The following is an 18,953-nucleotide window of genomic DNA, read 5'->3' on the forward strand; positions in this document are numbered from 1 at the left end:
CTTGCCAGGCAGGCACTGTGCCACTGAGCTAAATCCCCAGCCCCTCCAACACCATCTTACTGCATGTGTAAATTCAGTTGATATCTTTATTAGTTGATTTAATATAAAAAATATTGGCTGTACACCCACTGTGCCAGATTGGTATGCTGTATCCTGGTACATTCCTACTCATCTTTCACAGCCCAACTCAGATGACTCCTTGGAAGATTTCCCTGATTTATCTTTCCCCCAGGGGAGTTTAATGACTCTATATGAGGTACAGACTGTACACCTCCCTCACAGCCCTTTCTGTTTTTCTGTAATTGATTTCTTTTTTTATGCGAGGTGAGTCTCATGAAGTCCTGAAGATAGTTGAAATCAAATAAACTTGGATTAAGCTTCCAGATTCACTTACTCCTGAGTTTAATTTCTTTCTCTCTCTCTTTTTCTGTACTGGAAATCAAACTCAGGACCTTACACTTGCCAAGCAGGCACTGTGCCGCTGTGCTATATGCCCAGCCCTTTTTGAGTTTAATTTCTCAGGACCATATTCTTGCCAGTCAAATAGGGATGCAGTACTAACCTGACACTGGGAAGAATAAGTGAGTTTTAAGTCTAGCACAGAGTATTTTGAAGCTGCTGGTCTCTGTCACCATGGTGAGCTGTAGGGCAGTGCCGAGGCCACTTCCCCTGTCCTGGCTCTCAGGAGCACGGCGCTGGGGGAGGCAGCTGCCACACCGGCCAGAAAATTGGCACACTTGGCTCCAACCAGGGCAAGTTCTCTGGCAAGGAGACACTCTGGTTTCACTTTGGGTTATATCAGGATGTAGTAAACTTTTTTGAAAGTGACTTGATATTATCTTTCATGTATACTTATTTTATTTGTAAAGCACAACTTACCTCCCCCAACACACTTCATTACAAAAGCTCGGAAAAGAACAGAAAGAAGAAGAAAGGAAAAAAGGGCGTACATAAATTCAGCCCAGGCCACCAATGAATGTTTCAGTGTATTTCCTTTTCTTTCTAAAATGTGTGTGTTTTCTTAATTTGAGTTTGTGTTTACACTTTGTCTGATTTTTACATTTGGCCCCAGCTTTTTAAGGCATCTCTCTAAAGGCTGAAGTTTGAGGGGCTGGGGCAGAGTTTGGGGATGGGATTTTCCAGTACCGGAAATTGAACTTACGATCTTGCGCTTGCCAAGCAGGCACTGTGCCGCTGAGCTAAATCCCCAGCCCCTCCAACACCATCTTACTGCATGTGTAGATTCAGTTGATATCTTTATTAGTTAATTTAATATAAAAAATATTGCCCAATATTCCCACTTGCCCAATACGTGGGAGACCCTGGCTTTAGCCCCCAGCACAACAACAAAAAGAAAGAAAGAAAGAAAAAAATCTGACCTTTCAGAGGAAACTTCCAAGCATGAAAGAACAGATGAGTGGGGCTTCCAGACTGAGATAGCGGTGGCTAACATTTGGTTGGCACCATGGACCTGTAACACTTCTCCCTGCCCTGTTGGCGCTTCTACCATGAAAAAGGCCTGGTTTAGGACAGGGCAGTATGGCTCAAACACTGGACACCCAGTTTAGATCCGGAGCTTGCAACATTTACCGAGTACCCACTGCTGTGGGGCTTTCAGATGTGTTATCCTGTGGCCAATCTGGTGGAGTATTACCCGGGAAACAGAAGGTGAGGGAAGGGAAGAGACTTTGGTGGCAGGTGGAGATCTTGACTTCTCGCTGCCCTCTCCGCCTCAGGAACTCCAGCACTGGGTCCATTCACCCTGTCCTGCTCCCTGCTGTGCTCGAGCTCCCTCTGTAAGCTTAAAACTCCTAGTTGCCGAGCTCTAGAGATAGAGGGCTCACCACCCCTGGGAGTCATCCCTCCAGTTACTAGGCAACTCTGTGAGGTGTCTCTTTTTCTCCCTGAACAAAACCCAGCCTTCCTGTGACTCTTGGTATCTCCATGTGGTCAGAGAGCACAAGGCACAACTTCCCTCTCTGGTCTGGAAAACCTCCACAGACATCCTAAGAGAGAGACCCTCAAGTACAGGCCTCTTCTGGCTGGAAATGTGTCTTTTTTTCCCAGATATTTAATAGACTTATGGCAAGGCTAATATCAAGTGAAAGGAGCACTTTTTAGTTAGGGTGAAGTACAGTCAGTCCCACAACTCCAGACGCCTTGATACGTGAGGTGTGGCTGCTGCTTGCTGTTTTATGCTAAGTGGTCTGATGGGCAATCTGTGATGCTTCTGCATTTTCCCTTCAGTTGAGATGGTTGCACTCCAGACCCACTTAGGCGGGACTTCCTTAGGGTGGGCCCCAGCCCAGCCCCTCACTCTTCTCTCTTGGGCTGTGTCATCCCTGCCCAAAGCCTCAGTTTCCATCCCTAAGCAATTGAATTCCAAGCCTCTATCCCAATTCAAGTCTCTCTCCTAAACGCCAGAGCAAAATGTCATAGCTGGTGCTGAGATGTCGCCTAGGCTGCAGCAGAACTCAGCATCCCTGGCTCCTTGCTCGCTTCTTGTTTCACCCACTAAATCCTGCATTCCCCAAGGGCAGGGGTATGGGGCTCTGCTGCTCAGGACACAACCGGGCATGGAGCAGATCCTTAGAGAAGGGTTGGTAAATCACGATTATGCAATCTCTTCTCACCTGCCGTACTCCTGGTTTTCTGCAGTTTAAAAACTTGCACCAATATCCAAGTCAAGGACTAGGTACCACCTAGATGAATTGTATGGGCCCCTCCTTCCTTCCAGTACCTACGCAGCTGGCTTCTCCCATCCCTTAAGCTGCTCTCCTGTCCTCTGATTTTTTCCATGCATGGTTCTAATCCCAGCTGCCACTCTCCGTCTCCTGGTTCCCTTCAGAGCCCACTCACTGCCCTCTGCCTTCCAGGATGTTCTCCAAGCTACGGCTGGAGAGACCCTGCTGCCATGCACGGCTGCCCAGGTCACATCCTTCCCTGAAATCCTCCAACTGGCTCTGAGTTGACTGTGGGGTGAGGCGCTCACCATCCATCTCCTGGGTCCCTTCTGCAGCCCATGCTTAGCAAGGGCCACAAGACCCCTTTCCTGACCATGCTTAGCTCTGCAGCCGGGGGATCCCCCACCAGTGCCTGTGGCCTTCCCTTCTGCTCTTCCCACTACTCCTCAGCCCTTCACTCAGCTCTTCTCTCCCAGTGCAGGGCAATGCCTCCTCCAAGCACATGTCTCCAGCCTGGGCCTCAGCTCTGACCTCCAGACTCACCATTTCCAAACCAAACTGGGAATCTTGTCTGTTATGCACAAAAGAACCCTCCCATGGCCTTCCCCATCCCAGTTGCTCCAGCTGAGTAGGATAACACCCTCTAAACCACCCTCAAAGAGAAAGAGAACTTTCTCTCACATTCGAGCTCAGGTAGGCTTTACCCTCAAAACAGACCTAGACGCAACACACATATCCCCAGCTCCGCAGCTGCTCCCTGACGCATGCGCTACCTCCTCTAGCCTGGAGCCTTACCAAGCCTCCTACCAGCTCTCCTGGTTCTCTTCTTTTTGCTTCTCATGCTCTGTTTGAAACCCAGCAGCCAGATCATGTCTCTCCCATGTATAACCTTCCCAAGGCTTTCTGGTCTCTGCTAGAGTAAAAGCCAAGGTCACAGTTACGCACAAGACCCCAGGTGAGGGAATGTCTGCGGTCATACCTCCAACCTCCAACCAAACTGACAGCTCTCCTTCACCAGGGCCTTTGCACTTGCCTGAAATCCTCCTGCCTCTGACAGCTGACCATCTCGCTCCTCACCTTCACTCCCCTCAAATGTCACTGCTCAGAGGAACCGTCCCTGATGCCCCCTTCTTGAGGCAGCCCTGCTCCTGAGCCCGCCTGGACTTTCCCATGTTGCCATCTGCCTATTGTATCTACTTGCTTGTTTGTTTCCTAGCTGATCCCTCCAGAACGTCTGCTCTGGGAGGGCAGGGACTGTTTGGCTCATTGCCCACTCGGTGCTGGGGGTCGAACCATGGCCTTGCACATGCTAGGCAAGTGCTCTATCACTGAGCTGCATCCCCAGTCAGCAAGGAGCCTCTCAATAAATGATTGTTGAATGAATGAACCTTAGACTTAAAAGTACCTTTACCTAACCTCCCAGACTAGTACCCCGATTTACTTATTCTTAGTGCTTATGTGCCTGCTTTGAAGCATTTAGTGTAATTGCGATTATACAGATGAGTTGTGCAAGCTCTGTCTTGTTTTTTTTTTTTTCTTTTGGTTTTTTTCTGGTACCGGGAATCGAACTCACGACCTTGCACTTGCCAGGCAGGCGCTGTGCTGCTGAGCTAAATCCCCAGCTTCATGTCTTGTTCACTATTGTATTTCCAGTTCCCTTGTAGGCACTAAACACATATTAAATGAATGAATGAAAGCAAGCCAGGGTGTTACCAGAAAAAATTGACAAATAAGTAGTGCTTGGCAGAAGGACAGAGCCCTGGGCTGGACATTAGGATGTCTAGGGTTAGCCCTGTCACTCCTGCTAGTGTGGCTTTCAGGTGGACCCTTTCTAGGTCAGTTTCCCAGCTGAAAAATGAGGAGTAAGATGGCACCAGTCAGGATGAACCCAGAGGCCAGGCGATATGGTGATTCTGGAAGCCAGTGCCCCAGCTTGGCTCCCTGGCTGGCCTGGGGTCCTCAGGGAGGCGCAGGGCTGTGCTGAAACTGCTGGGCAAAACTTTGGCCTCAGGCCCTCTGCTGGCTGGCTGAGGCGCCAGGGCTGGGCCAGTCCTCTCCTTTCTTGGCTGAGGAGGAGACAGCAGGAGGGCCTAATTGATCTTTCCCCACTGGGGGGTCCTGGTGATAAATCTTCCCAGCCCAGGGGGTTGCCTAGCACCCAGGCTTCCCAGCCAGTGCATTCCTTGGCTAGCCTGGCTTCAAGCTGCTGCTCCCAGCCCCTTCAGCTCCCCGCGCTGGGCCCGCTGTGGGGATGAGGTACTTTGAGCCCCAGGAAGCCTCTGTCCCAAGAGCTGCGTGTTTCTCCAAGTTTGACCTTGACATCACATGGCAATGCTTTGGGCAGCCCTGCCATAGGCTCCCAGCCAGTCAGGACTTTTTTTTTTCAGTGTAGAATACATTTATTATTATTTGTTACACTTTAGACTCAAACACCCCTACAGGGCACTATGATATTTTAAAGTTATACATTAAACACATTCTTCATGACACAGAATTGTCTTGTTCTAGAACAGTACACACAGTATACCTGGGAAACATAGCTTATTGGGCAATTAAATTATGAGAGAGGGGTCAACATTATTTAAAGATCCCCCTGCTTTGGGCTGAGACCTGTGATTTAGACCAGAACTTTTTCTTTCTTGCCTAATTAAGTACTCTAAAGGAACTCTGGTCATCTGAAGAAAAAAATTGAAATATTTGCATTTCCAAAGTTACTTCTATGGAAAGTATCGAGAAGCAAAATAAGCACCATAGTTCCCTTAACCCATGTGGAATGCTTCAGTGCATAAAAAGATATCCAGACTCGCACTTGGTATAAATGTCTTTCAATCTACTTTACATTCTACCCATACTTCCGCACGGCCACCGATGCATCTTGACTGAGTTCTTTTATCAAGAGCACAAGGGCAATGGAGGATTATAAGCATTATAAGCGTCGGTTCCTGGCAGCATTAGGACCCATTCAGGACTTCTTAAACCCTTTTGTGCCACAGAATCCTGGGACAGTCTGGTGAAGCCTATGGACCCCTTCTCAGAGAAACGTTTTAGATGTATACCATAAAATGCATGACATTTCAAAGGAAATCAAGTATACTGAAATACACTTATCAAAAAATTTAAAAATATGTTTGTGACCTAGCAATTTATGTGCATCATTACAACGTACTCAATGACAAGATCTCAAGGAAGGGCCAATGACTGTTAGGCTTCCGAGTGCTAAACCTGGATGATACATCCCGATGTCTGCAGCACGTGCGTGGTGATAGGGAAATATCACAGAGGGCTGTGGTTTGTGGCCTTTGTAACTAATGGTAAATTTTGGTTAGTGAAATACAGATTTAATGTTTCCCTGTGTGAGTTCATGAATATTGAGGTCTGTCTGTAGGCCCCCAGGAAGGGATCGCTGATTGAAGGGGTGCCAGGTGACTACAGAGAGGACGAGAGAGGGCCTGGGCACCAGCCTGCTTCCTCAGAACCTCATTAAATACAAAACTGTCAGAGCCTGTTAACAGAACCGCGGAAGGGCCAGCACGCTTTCTGCAGACGTCCCCGGGAAGGGCCTGTTCTTGTCCTGGGCCAGCACAGCTCTAAGGATCACGGGTTCAGGTCCCTCTCTGGAACACCCTCACCCCAGGGCCGGAGAGGCCCCCACAAGGTGCAGCGACATGTGCTCTCCTTTACACACACAGGTAAGTCAGGCCCAGCGCCTGCCCCCAGCTCCAGGGTAGAGAGAGAGAAACAAGGCCCCCAGTGGAGCTAGACTGTTTTCTTCACTCGACAATCACTGTCAGAGCCTTTGCTGAGCCCAGAGGCCGGCACTGTGCACACGGAGGCTCCCTTTCACGTTTGTGTTGTTGCATGTGTGCGCAGGCACTGCGCTCCGCGTTGGGTTCTGCGGCAGACATGCGCCTTCCCTCTGAGGAGACGGACGTTCGCTGAGCAAAACAACCCGGGACAGCAACTGGTCGCGGTGCTGTGAAGAGATGAGCAGGGAAGACGGCGGGGGAGCAGGCAAGCCAAGGACAACGTCTCCAGGAAAGCGACCTTTGGTAGAAGACTTGGAGGCTCCGTTTGCCCGGCTCACAGGAGGGGAGGGGGCTCCAGGGCAGGGCGGGCAGGGAGCTGGCCCTGCCTGCTGCAGGAGGCGCTGGGGCCAGATGATGAGGCTGTAGGACGGTGAGGGCCGTGGCCCTTCGGGCCACGAGGAAGTGGGACAGTATTTTACAGGCCAGTGGAAACCGTCAAAGGGTCTCACAGTACCTGGTGGAGTGAACGAGACAGTCTTCAGGAGCTCTCGGGCCGGCGTGGAAGATGTTGCCGAGACTGTAACTTTGGGTGAAGGACGCTTTCCCTTCTCTAGCATTGCTTTCTTCAGGCTGGGCCCTCTGCCTGGGTGGCTTCCCACCGTCTGCCCAGTCCAACCGTACAGCTAACTTTCTCCTTAGCATCGCCTCCTCTTCAGTTGTCTTGCGCTGCCCTACACTGCGGCCCTGGGCACCCGCGTGGGTTGCTCCCCGCATGGCAGTTACACTACAGTGTCCACTTTCCCTTTCTCCAAACCACCACTGGAAAGGGAAGTTGGGAAATCTTCGGCTGCAGACTGGCCCCCGCCCTCCACTAGCCTGGGATTGGAGTAGGCACTGACACCTGCTGGCAACAAGTGGAATGGCATGCAAGATGGAGGCGGAAAAGAGGACTCCTGGAAACAGCCCAGGTCCAACAGGGCTTTCCTGTTTGGTGCCAGGAATATAGCTCAGCGGCGCAGCACTTGTCTGGCTAACCGCAAGGTCCTGAGTTCGATTCCTACCCCCAACCCCCAAAAAATCACAGGAGCTCTAGCTAGAAGGAGGCTCTGATGATTTTGAGAGGCAGAGCTGGGCTGGGTGGAGGAGAGAGGAAATAACGGAACAACTGCTCATAGATGCGGACCCAGGGTCCAGCCCAAGGGACTGCTGAGACTGGCGTCCAGACCTTGGACGTAAGCCAGACTAGCAAGGGGGCTCCCCTTGCTACCACAGGGACCAGAGCTATCCACACAACAGGAGAGAAGACCACTTCACACTTGGGAGAAGGAGACCAGCTTCAAAGCCACTATCTCTCCACACTCCCCTTTCCTGGAACAACTTGTTTTGCATTAAGGTTTGGGACTTTGACCAGGGAGCTGTGTTTTCCTTCTGCTGGTCACCTGATATTCCTCCTGCTCACCTGCTGCCCCCACAGTCCCCAAAGCCCGCCCAGGGTGTCCTTGCCTTTCCTCAGGGGTCTGGGGGAAGTGGAGGACATTTGGGTGAGGAGGACAGAGCCTAGGAATTAGGAGCAGGTGGCAGAGGCTGGGATGTACCCCAGGGGCACTGGCCAGTAGGGGCGGATGTCACAGCAGCGACTTACCCTCCCACTTGCCCTCTCTTGACTCCTGGGGAGCCCCAGTTTTCTGGGGTTTTGCCTTCCTGCTCTATCCTCCTCCTCTTCCTTTGCAACACTGTGTGAGGGGCTGCATCCTGGCCCTCACTCCGCTTCTGCCGCTGGACACACATAGACATGCAGACACAGACCCACACGGGTCCTGGACGCAAGGCATGCGCTCCCACCGAGTTACCATCACTGTGCCGCAGGGGTCTCTTGCATCTAACTGTGTTCCAGACCCAGGTGCCTTCTGTCCACCTCCCTCTGAAGGGTCCATGCACCGCACACACAATACCCGTAAGCCCATAGCCTATCTCCCCCACCTGTTCTGGCGCCTTCTGAGGCACCACCACCCCAGCTACCAGAGCCAGAAAAGTAACCCTGGCGTCACTTCCCAGCTAGTTGCTCTTCTAGAGACCACACCCTGGCTTTTCTACCACCTCGACTGATGCCCTTCTCTCTGAGGCCCCTTTCACTTTCCCAAAGGCAAATCTGACCATGACCCCTCTGCCCGAAACCCTGAAGATGGGGTTCACGGATGTTTGTTAAATTCAACTCCATTCCTTACATTCCAACCACCGATTCCCTGGCTGTTTATTAACAAGTACGGTGCCTGCCACAGACTGTGGCCGAAGCCTCACACCTAGCCAGGGTAGGAGGGAGAAGGAATCCGCGTGTGTAGGAGGCATCACTCAATCCACCAAAGTCCCCCTAGAATAACTCAGGAGTAAATACCCCAGTTTCCATTGGCATGGGGCCACTGCACATGTGCACACACAGTAGGGCCAAGTCATGGTGTCTGAGCACTCCCACTGACAGAGCCTTCCTGCTATAGATAGCGAGGGCTGCCATGAGATCCTCTGAAGAACCCTCACTCCGTTTGCTGCCCTGGGCAGGGAGGATGTGGAGGGGCCTCTTGCTCGGGTTCTGACTTCTGAGAAGCGCCTCCCCTCCTTTCTTCCCTCTCTCCCTCCCTCTCTCCCTCCGTCCTTCCTTCCCTTCCTTCTTTCCTTCCCTCCTTCCTCCTTTCTTTCCCTTTTATCATGGGACAGAAGTAGGAGCTATTGGTGAATACGACTAAGGAACAGCTAGCACGGTGGCCGTCCTCACACACTCAGGCCTGCACTCAAGCGGAGGATCGTAGGGATGAACTCACTGCCATGGCCACCCACTTTTTGGCTACTTGTCTTCAAATCCACCCACATTAAACTGTCTAAAGCCCCTCTTCTTTGAGGAGTGGCCTCAATCACACTCTCCTTGCTGTGCACCTTGGTGCAGATGGACACAACGACTTAGTCACTGTGAACCAGGCCACTGTGACCAGAGTTTTCCAAGGCACCTGAATACCTTCTTCCCTGGAGCCCAGACCCGGGACAGCCCGAGGTCAGAGGCTTGAATATCACTGGAAAGGGCTTTTCCTAAGGTCCTGTTGGGCAATCCGAGCAAGCAATAGGCTGCACACACTGCCGGGGGACTGCCGTTGGCAACCACAGCTCACCCGGCCCCATGAGGGAAAGAGGACAGCACGGCTCTCAGCCTCCCAGCTGCTTGTATTCCTGACTGGTTGGGGCGAGCAGGGCCTGGGCCTCAGTAGGTACTTGAGCCGCTCTCAGCCCCGAGTTGGGGGGCTGGGGTGATGCCCTGTGACCCTGAGGGGTCTGGCTTCAGGGCCTCCCTGCTGCTGGGGCCAGGGGAGCCTTTCTCCAGGCTGCTCCTGCCTGCGCGCTGGCCTTGGGACCTCCGCAGCTGGGCTGTACTCGCTGGCTGCTGCCGCAGTGAAGGTGCGGACAGATCTGAGGGTAGGCGTTGAGGCCTCTGACTAAGCTCAGATCTCGTCTGAAGGACACCTCCCCAGTTTCCAGAGCCGAGCAAGGCCGGCTGGGCTGTTGTGCTCTACTGGAGTGGTAGATTTGGGAGTGGCGGGGCAGGGCCGGGACAGCGAAACTGCGTTGTGTCCCAGCCTCACCCTGCCCAGGTCTGGTTTACTGGGGCGGAGACAGGTGAGGAGGAGAACAGGCTCTGGGGGAAGTGTGCAGCTTTAAGCCTTCCCTGGGTTTGGGTTTTCCCCAGGCTTCCTGAGCCAGCCTGCCAGTTTCTTAATCCCACTGCCAGCTTCCAAGAAACCCCACCCACTGCACTCACTCAGGTGGAGGGACAATGTGTCGCTTCTCTCCTCAGAGCCTGGCCTCACCCTGGGGAAGGGGAGCTTAGGCAGAGCCTCTGGTGGGGGGTCTGGGGCTCGGGGCAGGCTGGGATCTCCCCACAGCTCCTGGCCCTCAGATCCACCTCCTTAGCTGGTCTCTGAAGGGTGGCCTTGAACGCCAGCTTAGTGGGCTGGGCGCCCGCCAGGGAGGCCTGGCCGGGCAGCTCATTTCCATGGAAGGGAGGGCACTTTTTCTCCACCACCCACCCGGCCTCCCTCTGCCACCTCCCCGGCTTGCTTCCTTGCTTGCTCCTGCCTTCCAGGGCCAGACTGGCTCCAGTGTACCTCAGGCAAACACTACCAGGCCCCACGCAGCTCCAGGAGGCCGGACGCCATCAGCACAGCGAAGACCCAGCAGCTGCCTGCAGCCATGCTGGCCCTCAGCCTGGTCATTCTGGGCCTGCTCAGTACAGTGCCGCCGGCTAGCTGTCAGCAAGGTAGCGCAGGACTGCACGGTCCTGGTGGTTTCAGGGAGGAGGGGCTGGGCAGGGCACCGGGGATCCCAGGAGGAGGGGGTTGTGTCCCCGTATCTCCCACCCCATCACCTGCACTGGAAGGAGCTGGAGTGGGCTAGCCAGGCCTCTCTGTCCGTGACGTGGGGGAATGTTGGCTCTGGGAGTTGGGGCAGGGTCTGGAGTTGAGACCCAAGTCCCTGAGTGTGAACTGCCGTGGAGATGGCTGGGCCCCACGGCAGGGGTCAGGGCTACATGACTGTGAGAGGGCCCAACCACCTCCCCATGGCGGCGCATGCTCGTTGTCTCTGCTCCCTTGGGCTTGGGTAGGGAGCTCAGCCACCACACAGCTCCCACCAGGAGTTTAGCACCATCCTGCTGTGTGGCTTTAAGAAATCACTGTCCCTCTCTGAGACTCAGTTTTCTTCCCCATAAAATGAGTCACTTCCCTGAGCTGCTTGAGGTCTGTACACCACACCCCAAGGCCAGGCACCCTCCCTGCTCTGCCAGGCCATATCTGTGGCCAGAGTCTGGTGACTGGGTCCAGAGAGTCCTGGCAGAGACAGATCCAGGGCACCCTCTCCTGAGCTCTCGTGTGTACTTGTTTTGCTCTGTCTCCCAGGTCTTGGAGGTTCTCTGGGGAACTGAAGGGACAAGAGAGGTTGAGTAACTTACAAGGGTCACACAGCAGGTCAAGAAAGGACAGGACCAGACCATCTTTCTTCACTCCCAGGCTCTGCCCCTTGCTCTGTGTGCTCACTCCAGAGCCATGTGGGAGGGCAAACAGGGGACTGCTCTTTGGTGTGACTGGAGGAAGAGGAGGGGACCTCCCAGGGCTGCTGCCCGGGCTTGAGCAATCACTGAACTGAGAAAGCAATGGGCCCGCCCCACTGCCTCTGTGGGGCCGGTGAGGCTCAATGCTGGTCTCTGCAGGCTAAACCACATTGTGTGTCTTCTGCTACCCTTGCTAAGCCCGGACTGACCTGGCCCCAGCCCAGAGAGTTGCACAATTCTCCCACCTTCTGTACACCTGCCAGGCTCAGAAAGAGCTCCAAGAAGAGACCAGATTTCCACTGAAACAGGGAGATTTAGGGTAAACTCCAGGGAGGGCTTCGGAGTGGGAGTAGGGCAGAGTGAGGTTTTCCAGTGTCCAACCCGAACCTCTTATAACAGAGGATGGCTCTGGGGATGCAGACCCTGTGTCTGGAAGGGGGCCTCCCAGATGTTTGCTGCTGGCCTCTGCTCCCTCCTGGGACCCTTTCCTCCTGGAGCACAGTGTCACCCAGGAAAGAGAGCGCTCCTAGGGTGGCCAGTGGCTGGGAGAAGACTTCTGGGAACTCCTGAGGGTCCAAGCAGGTGTTGTGGGTCAGAAAGCCGAGAAGGTACACGGCTGGGCCTCACTTGGTCTCTGACCCTCGTCCTCTGGGCACCCAGCTGGAGGAGCAAACAAGGCTCCCTTCCTGGGCCTCGTCTCTGACTTCACTGCAAACCCCGAGCCCCACTGCCTGGCTGACATATTCCCCAAGCTCCTCCCAGGGGAGCCTCTGGCTACCGAACAGGATCTTCCAGATGCCAGCCCCAACCTGGCAGCTGTGAGCCGAAGAGGAGGAGGGCAGCCATGCCCACCGGGCGAGGCCTGGGCCAACTGTCCAGAGGGCTGCCCTTTAGATCCTGGGGCTCGCGCACTCCCGGGGGGCGGGGGCCCTGCGTGTGACCCTGGGGGCGGTGGCAAGGCTCTGGACTGCCTGTTTCTCAGGCACAGCCCCTTAACCCCACTCCCTCCTTGGAGGCTGCTCAGGCCTTTTTGAACTTGTCTGCTTTTCTTCCTGGTGCTGTCCTTATTCTCAGCCTCAGAGGGGTCAGACGGGCCCTCCCTTCCACCCCTGGGGCCCCAGAATGTCTCCCCGGGTCCTGCAGTGGCTGACGGACTCTAACACAGGCTCCGGTGTTAGGGGCAGGACCGCCCTTGCAGCCGCCTCTTCTTTCCAGGCCTGGGGAACCTGCAGCCCTGGATGCAGGGCCTCATTGCAGTGGCTGTGTTCCTGGTCCTCGTTGCAATCGCCTTCGCCGTCAACCACTTCTGGTGCCAGGAAGAGCCGTGAGTGCAGCCCGAGGGCCCTGGGCTCTGCCCGTCCCATACCTCTCTCTGAGCTCTAGGGACTGCCTTGTCTCCTAGGAATCTCAGTGTTTCCCTCTGTGGTCAAGATAGCTGGCCAGGCTTCCTTCTGGAAAACAAGGTACTGTCCTTCTGGAGGGTCGGAGGACAGAGGGTCCACACAGGACAGAGGAGCAGCCTGCAGCATGCCCTGAGCAGCCTGAGCTGCTCTAGGGAGGCCGGAGGTTTCCAGCTGGCACATCTGTCCCGCAGGCTGAAGCACCAGGGGAGTCAGTTGGGGGCGGGGGACAGGGCAGCGTGGGAAGTGTGCCTGGCACAGTGCACAGAGGGCAAGGGTCTGCTCTGCACTCGTCAGGCCAGACCCAGTGTCAAGGTTGCATTTGTCCCTGGGGCAACTTCCCTCTGCTGTCATACAGGTGGCCTGGTGGGCAGGGGTGAGCAGTAGCCCTGTGCAACCTACCGAGGACACACAGGTGCTCAGCGGGCAGGGAGGGAGGGAGGAAGAGGGCAAGATGAGGTTGAGGCTGGGCAGGACTAGGGCCAAGCAGAGCCTTGTGCATGAATTTTGGTCTTTGTCCTGTGTGGTAGGGGTGCAGCGGGAAGCCTGGGAGTGTGACACTGGCTGATGCGGGCAGTGAGAACAGTCCTCAGGCGTGGACAGCAGGGAGCATGCGGTGGGGACAGAGTCTGGACCCAGAGATGGCAAAGGGGATGCGGAGAAGGGACAGGCCTCAGAGCTGCCTAGGAGAGGCGGCCCTGGGCGAACAGACAGGGGAAGGAAGACAGGGTGATGTGCAGAAACCTCACGGAGACACAAGAGGATGGGCAGACCTGGGGTACCTGTGCGTTTAGTTGGGGACGTGTTAGGTCTGACACGCCTATGGGGTTCTGGGTGCAGAGCCTCCTTGCAGTGGGCTTACTCTTGAGGAGGAGGGGAGGTGTGGAGGATTCACGTTTCTCCAGCGAGCCCGTCTACTGCTCATTTGGGAAAGATGCCGAGTCCTGGGGGGTTTGCTCTGGGGGCGGAGCTGAGCACAGCGAGGGAGTAGCGGGGAGAGGCCTTGGATTTGGGATGCATCTTTTGCATATCTCTGGCCACCGCTGTGCAGCAGGCAGAAGGCTAAGGGGCCCCAGTGGGATGAGGCCAGACACAGATGGAGGTACACCTGTGAAGGGCAGCCTCTGCCTCTGGCTCATCAGAACCAGGATCCAAAGCAGGGTCTGCGAGGAAGGGATGGGATGTGGGGGTTACTGACACTTCCCATCCCCAGGGAGCCAGGAGCCATGGTCATGACCGTTGGAAACAAGGCGGACGGGGTCCTGGTGGGAACAGAGGGCAGGTACTCCTCCATGGCGGCCGGCTTCAGGTGAGGGGCTGAGACAGGGCTGCCCGCCTTGAGCTCCAGGGACTCAGGGTGAGGGGGCGGGGCTCAGGAGGAGGCGTTGCTGGGTATGGGGCAGGGAAGGGTTAGGAAGAAAGGCTCTGTCAGCATTTCAGGGCTGCATGAGCAGGCAAAGCTCCAGTTTGGTGAGAGGGCTCATTTAATGGGTGGGGACCTGGGAGATTCAGCAACAATCCTAGGGCAGTGGGTGCTGTGGGGAAGAGGGGCTCAATGCAGGACAGAGGGTCAGTGAAGGGCTGCACGAGTGTGGGAACTCCAGGAGAGGGCTTGTAGCAGAAGGAACTTGGGGAGTGGGGTAAGGGGGGACCCACACAAGGAGGAGCTCAAGGAAGAGGGAAGTGAGATTTGGCAGGTGTTTGGAGACGCCGCCAGGCAGATGTACAGTCTTTGTGGGACTCAAATGTTTCTTCTGGGAGATACCGTTCTCACAAGCCCAGGATGGGGCAAGGGCAAGGGGATGGGACGAGAGGCCTGAAGATCCACCAGGCGCCTGCTTCTCTTCCAGGTCCGGTGAGCACAAGAATGCCTATGAGAACATCCTGGAGGAGGAGGGCAGAGTCCGAAGCACCCACATGTGACCTGGCTCGCCCGAAGCTCTAAGGCACCCGTGATAGATGCCAGTGCCACCCTGATACTTCAGTCCCTGTGCAGGAACCTAAAAGAATGGGCTGACACCCCTTAGTTTCAGCCAGTCAAGGCTGGGGCTCAGATGATGCCCAAGTGGGGCCTGGCTGTGGCCCTCGGGTCTTCTTGGGCGTCTCCTACCTAACTCAGAAAAGCCTTCTGAAAAGACAGCCAGCTCAGCACCTCCCACCGTGCCTCCCACCCTCCCCTGTGAGCATGGAGATGGCCCTTACTTCTGAGAAATAAAGACTTTTTGTATGCCTGGGGCTGAGGCTCAGAAATAGTCCTTCAGGCTTCCAGTGAGGCCTGTCTTTCTTTCTGAATCATGACAATCACCTTCTGAAGCCCGTCACGGTGGCTTTGGAGGATTACCCAGCAAGGTCGTGGGCCACAGGGCAGCTGGGCTGGGGGCGGGGGCAGGCCAGCCAGGGTGAGGGCTGACGGGCTTGGTGGGGTGGAAAGCGGGCCTGCGTCTTTCCTGGAGCCTGAATGGAGCACAGGATGAGCTCCCGAGTGAGCCAGGAGACTGGGAGAGACAGGGCGACCAGGTGCAGGGGGACCTCCTGCCCCGGGGGGTCCCTCTGGCCAGGCCTTCCCTTCAGCCCCAGCCACAGGTGAGCTCCCTGCAGGTCTAATGCTGGTGCGGGCAGGGCACCCCTAGTGCTGGTCAGTGCCAGAATGTGTCCCTGCTTTTTTCTTGTGCATACAGCAGGAAAGGGAGGCAGGGGCCGTGTCCTCTATTTACCTGAGCTTCTGGGCTGTTCTTTGGGCAGCCCCTCCCCCAGTGCAGCTTGGCACTGCGGAGAGTTCACTTGTCTGTCATTCATCTAGCTCTGTTCCTCACCGTAGCCTCTGAGAGCTGGGTTTTGGCGTGGGAAATGCCAGGAACGAGCCTGGGGCTGGACTCAGGAGGCCTGGTTTGAGTCCTTGGTCCTCGCCGACTTGCTGTGTAATCCCCAGAGACCTCCTGTCATGCCCCAAGCCCAGAGGACTGGGCCAGTCTCACTGCAGTGCTGGAGTGGAACCCAGTCCTCACTGATGCCCTGGCTCAGGGAACAAAGTAGCAGGCAGAGGGGAGAGGAGGAGACTCGGGTCTTGGCTGACCCTGGACTCTGTGATAGCCAGTCTTGGGGAGCAGCTTGTCTGTCTGGGGTGATCACCTGAGACACTGGGGCATTCCCAGATGTCAGGACGGGGTGCGCCTGCAGCCGAGGGAGCGGGCAGGGTTTAGGACGCGTCCTGAGCAGGGAGCGGGAAGCAGCATCTTCGCTGTGGGCCTTCCCCGCCTTGCTGTGTGACCTGCGCAAGTCACCTGTCCTCTGGGCTTTGGCTTGAAGGACTGCGGCTGCTGCTCCTGTGAGTTCTAGTCTAGGCTTTGGCTCAGGGGATTCACATTTTTCATCCACTTCTGCCAGTTTAAACTTCACCTGTTTTTCTTTCTTGGCCCAGCCAAGGTTCCTCTTCCTCTGCAAAGTCTCCCTTGCTTAAACCAGAAGGCAAAGCCGGGTGATCTGCCAGCCGGGTTTCCCACTCACTGAAGGAGACAGAGGTTTCCATAGAGCAGGGATAGTGAACCTTTTAGAGCTCTCAGTGATACAAGCAGCCTGCTGCGGCAGGGGTACTATAGGTTCGGCACTGCTGTTATAGAGGGCCAGACCTCTGCTAGGGCACAGACGTGCCCTTCTTTCTTCTGGCTTCCTGGTTGGGATCCTCTCCTCTTTGCTTGAAGCCCCACCCCTCCCCTCCCACCTCTGCCTCCACTGTCCCCAGGAGGTGGAGGTGGGTTCCCTAGTCTGGTTGCCGGATATCAGAGCCACCTGTGAGGTGTCAGCAGGCCAATCTTGCTTGGGTCGCTTCCCAGCCGCCTCCCTAGGCCTTGGGGCAGGAGTCCCCACACTGTGCTCTCAGAGGCTCACTGTCCTCCCTGTTCTATCTGCTCAGTTTGGGCAGGACTAGGACGGTGGGAACCCTGGGGACCTGCAGGTCCTGGGCTGGCATTGACCTTCCAGCCCCGCCCCCACCCACGTTCCTGCTCCGACCGGCTGGGAGCAAGGAACTGCTTGCTGGCCCCAGAATAGCCAAGACCCCCACTCCTTATCGCTGGCTTCCACCTGCCAGCCGGGTCTGATCAGGGAGGGAAAGAGGCTGGGCCGTGGCCAGGGCCGCTGCTTAATGACCCTCCCGGGGCCTAATCTCAGACTGGCAGCCGTTGAGTGGCTGGGGCTCCATCCTGGAGGAGGCTGATAACGCACCAGCTGGGCCCCCCACCATCTATGGGGCGGCACAACCCGCCCCCAGGGGGTCTTGCAGGCTGGGGGAGGGACTGGAGGCTGGCTTCCGCCCCTGGCCCTGAGGGAGGGAGGGGCCCAGAGCTCCCAAGAGACCCTCTGGGGGAGGAGCTGGCTGGGATTGTGCTCCTGGGCCCTTTCCTGCTCCCTCCTAGGCATTCTGCTTCCCCTGTAGGACCCCATCTCTGGCCCCATCTCTTCTTTGTCTCTCTTCATCTGTATCCTGTGTTCTCCTTCCTTCACGGGAGCTCAGCGCCCAGGGTCCCTCTCCCCACACATTCCTTCCCAGTCACCAGCTGCTTCTCCCAGTTGCCCCAGCTCCCACCCCCAAACTGCCCGGATGCCCCTGCCCCCTGGCCTGCCAGTCCCTGACGCACTGGAGCCTTACTTCCTGCGGCACCCACACCTTCCACCTGCTCTCTGCCTTAAGGCGAAGGTGATTTCTGCTTTCTGAACAAGGCCATGCTGCTTTCTTTCTCCCCTCCTACTCAAAGCCGGGAATTTCGAAGGCTAACATAATAGGTTATCACCAAAGTCACGTGAAAGGGAAGGCTTCCAGGAAAGGGAATCCTACCCTCAGGTCCTGCACAGGGGGAGGGGGAGGGAGGCTGCAGCACTGCGGACTTCAGTTAGATTGAAAAGGAACTTCCAGCCTGGAGCTGGTTTTGATTGAAAAGGAACTTCCAGCCTGGAGCTGGTTTTGACAGTGGCTGTAGAGTTCTAGCTCTACACTCTCCTGTTGTAGGAGAGTGCCAGGTGGTCAGCGTGAGTTGCAAGATGACTCCCCAGGTACTCCGGGTAGTATGCGCAGAAACACGACATCAGCTACTGCTACTTCAACTTCAGGACTACTGCGAGACAGAGGGTGCGGGGTGGGGGCTGGGGTGGGGCCAGGGCTCACGCTTTTCTGTCCTCTTGGGCCGACCTCACTCGCAAGTCAGCTGTCAGAGCTTCCTCTGGGGCCAGAGTGGGCAGCATCTGCCTCCTGTGCAGATCTGGGTGTGGGACGGCCGGACTCCCCAGCTCACCTCCCCTTCCACTTTTCAGTCCCTAGAAATGTGCACAGTGGTCAAAAGCTTAAGCTTGGGAATCAGACAGATGCTGGTTCAAATTCCAGGTCTACTTCTCAGTGCTCTGGAACCCCTTCGATTTTAAGTCCTCTGCTCCCTTGCTAGTAAAATTGGCTGTAACAGCTTTTTCTGCAGGACCGCTGGGCAAAAGACACAACACGTGTTATTATTGCGTGTGAGACTTGCCAGGAAGCAAGTGACCCATGGTCAGCTTAGGTGTCCAGCACCTACCCCAGCCAGCTCATGGCCCTGTCTGCTCGCTTGTGGCGCCCAGCTCTGGCTCCAGGTCTGGGAGCCCCTCGAAGGCAGGAATGGGCTCACACCCCTCTGTGCAGCACCCGTATCCAGGGTGGAGAGGGGAAGGGGGGCCCATGGAGGGGCGAAGTGAGACAAAGGAAGAGGAATAACCACCTGTATGTCTATCCATAGCCCTCTGACTTTCCAGAGCATAGACACACATGCGCGCGCGCGCGCACACACACACACACACACACACACACACACACACACACACACACACACACACACACACACACACGCACATGCTGTCTCTGAATGAAGATCCTGGGCATTTCCTGAACCTTGCCGGTCCGTTTGGCCTTGAGTTTCAGGAGCGGCTCTCCTTCTCTGTGGCCTCCGCTGCCACCTGGTGGCTACACAGAGTATACGCGGGGCAGCTTCAGCAAGCCTTTGAACTTGAGCTTGAGGCC

At 55.8% G+C, this 18,953-nt stretch overlaps 1 protein-coding gene across 1 annotated transcript; it reads left to right on the plus strand.

The window, feature by feature from the left end:
* The first annotated feature begins 10,458 nt into the window (after positions 1 to 10,458).
* On the plus strand, positions 10,459 to 15,151 carry Pdzk1ip1 (PDZK1 interacting protein 1). The gene is made up of 4 exons (XM_005398640.2): positions 10,459 to 10,727; positions 12,732 to 12,840; positions 14,130 to 14,225; positions 14,767 to 15,151. Exons 1-4 carry the CDS (start codon positions 10,661 to 10,663, stop codon positions 14,837 to 14,839), a joined length of 345 nt encoding a protein of 114 aa, XP_005398697.1. The 5' UTR covers positions 10,459 to 10,660; the 3' UTR covers positions 14,840 to 15,151.
* The last annotated feature ends 3,802 nt before the right edge of the window (positions 15,152 to 18,953 follow it).

This window comes from Chinchilla lanigera, unplaced genomic scaffold (genome assembly GCF_000276665.1).
Source record: "Chinchilla lanigera isolate Chin_1 unplaced genomic scaffold, ChiLan1.0 scaffold00063, whole genome shotgun sequence".
In the NCBI taxonomy this organism is placed as follows: domain Eukaryota; kingdom Metazoa; phylum Chordata; class Mammalia; order Rodentia; family Chinchillidae; genus Chinchilla; species Chinchilla lanigera.

Excerpts from the sequence above, each read along its gene's own strand:
- Pdzk1ip1 (XM_005398640.2), top strand. The coding sequence starts at position 10,661 with ATGCTGGCCCTCAGCCTGGTCATTCTGGGCCTGCTCAGTACAGTGCCG. Across the intron at positions 12,841-14,129 it reads TTCTGGTGCCAGGAAGAGCC|GGAGCCAGGAGCCATGGTCA; the intron begins GTGAGTGCAGCC and ends TCCCATCCCCAG. Across the intron at positions 14,226-14,766 it reads TCCATGGCGGCCGGCTTCAG|GTCCGGTGAGCACAAGAATG; the intron begins GTGAGGGGCTGA and ends CTTCTCTTCCAG.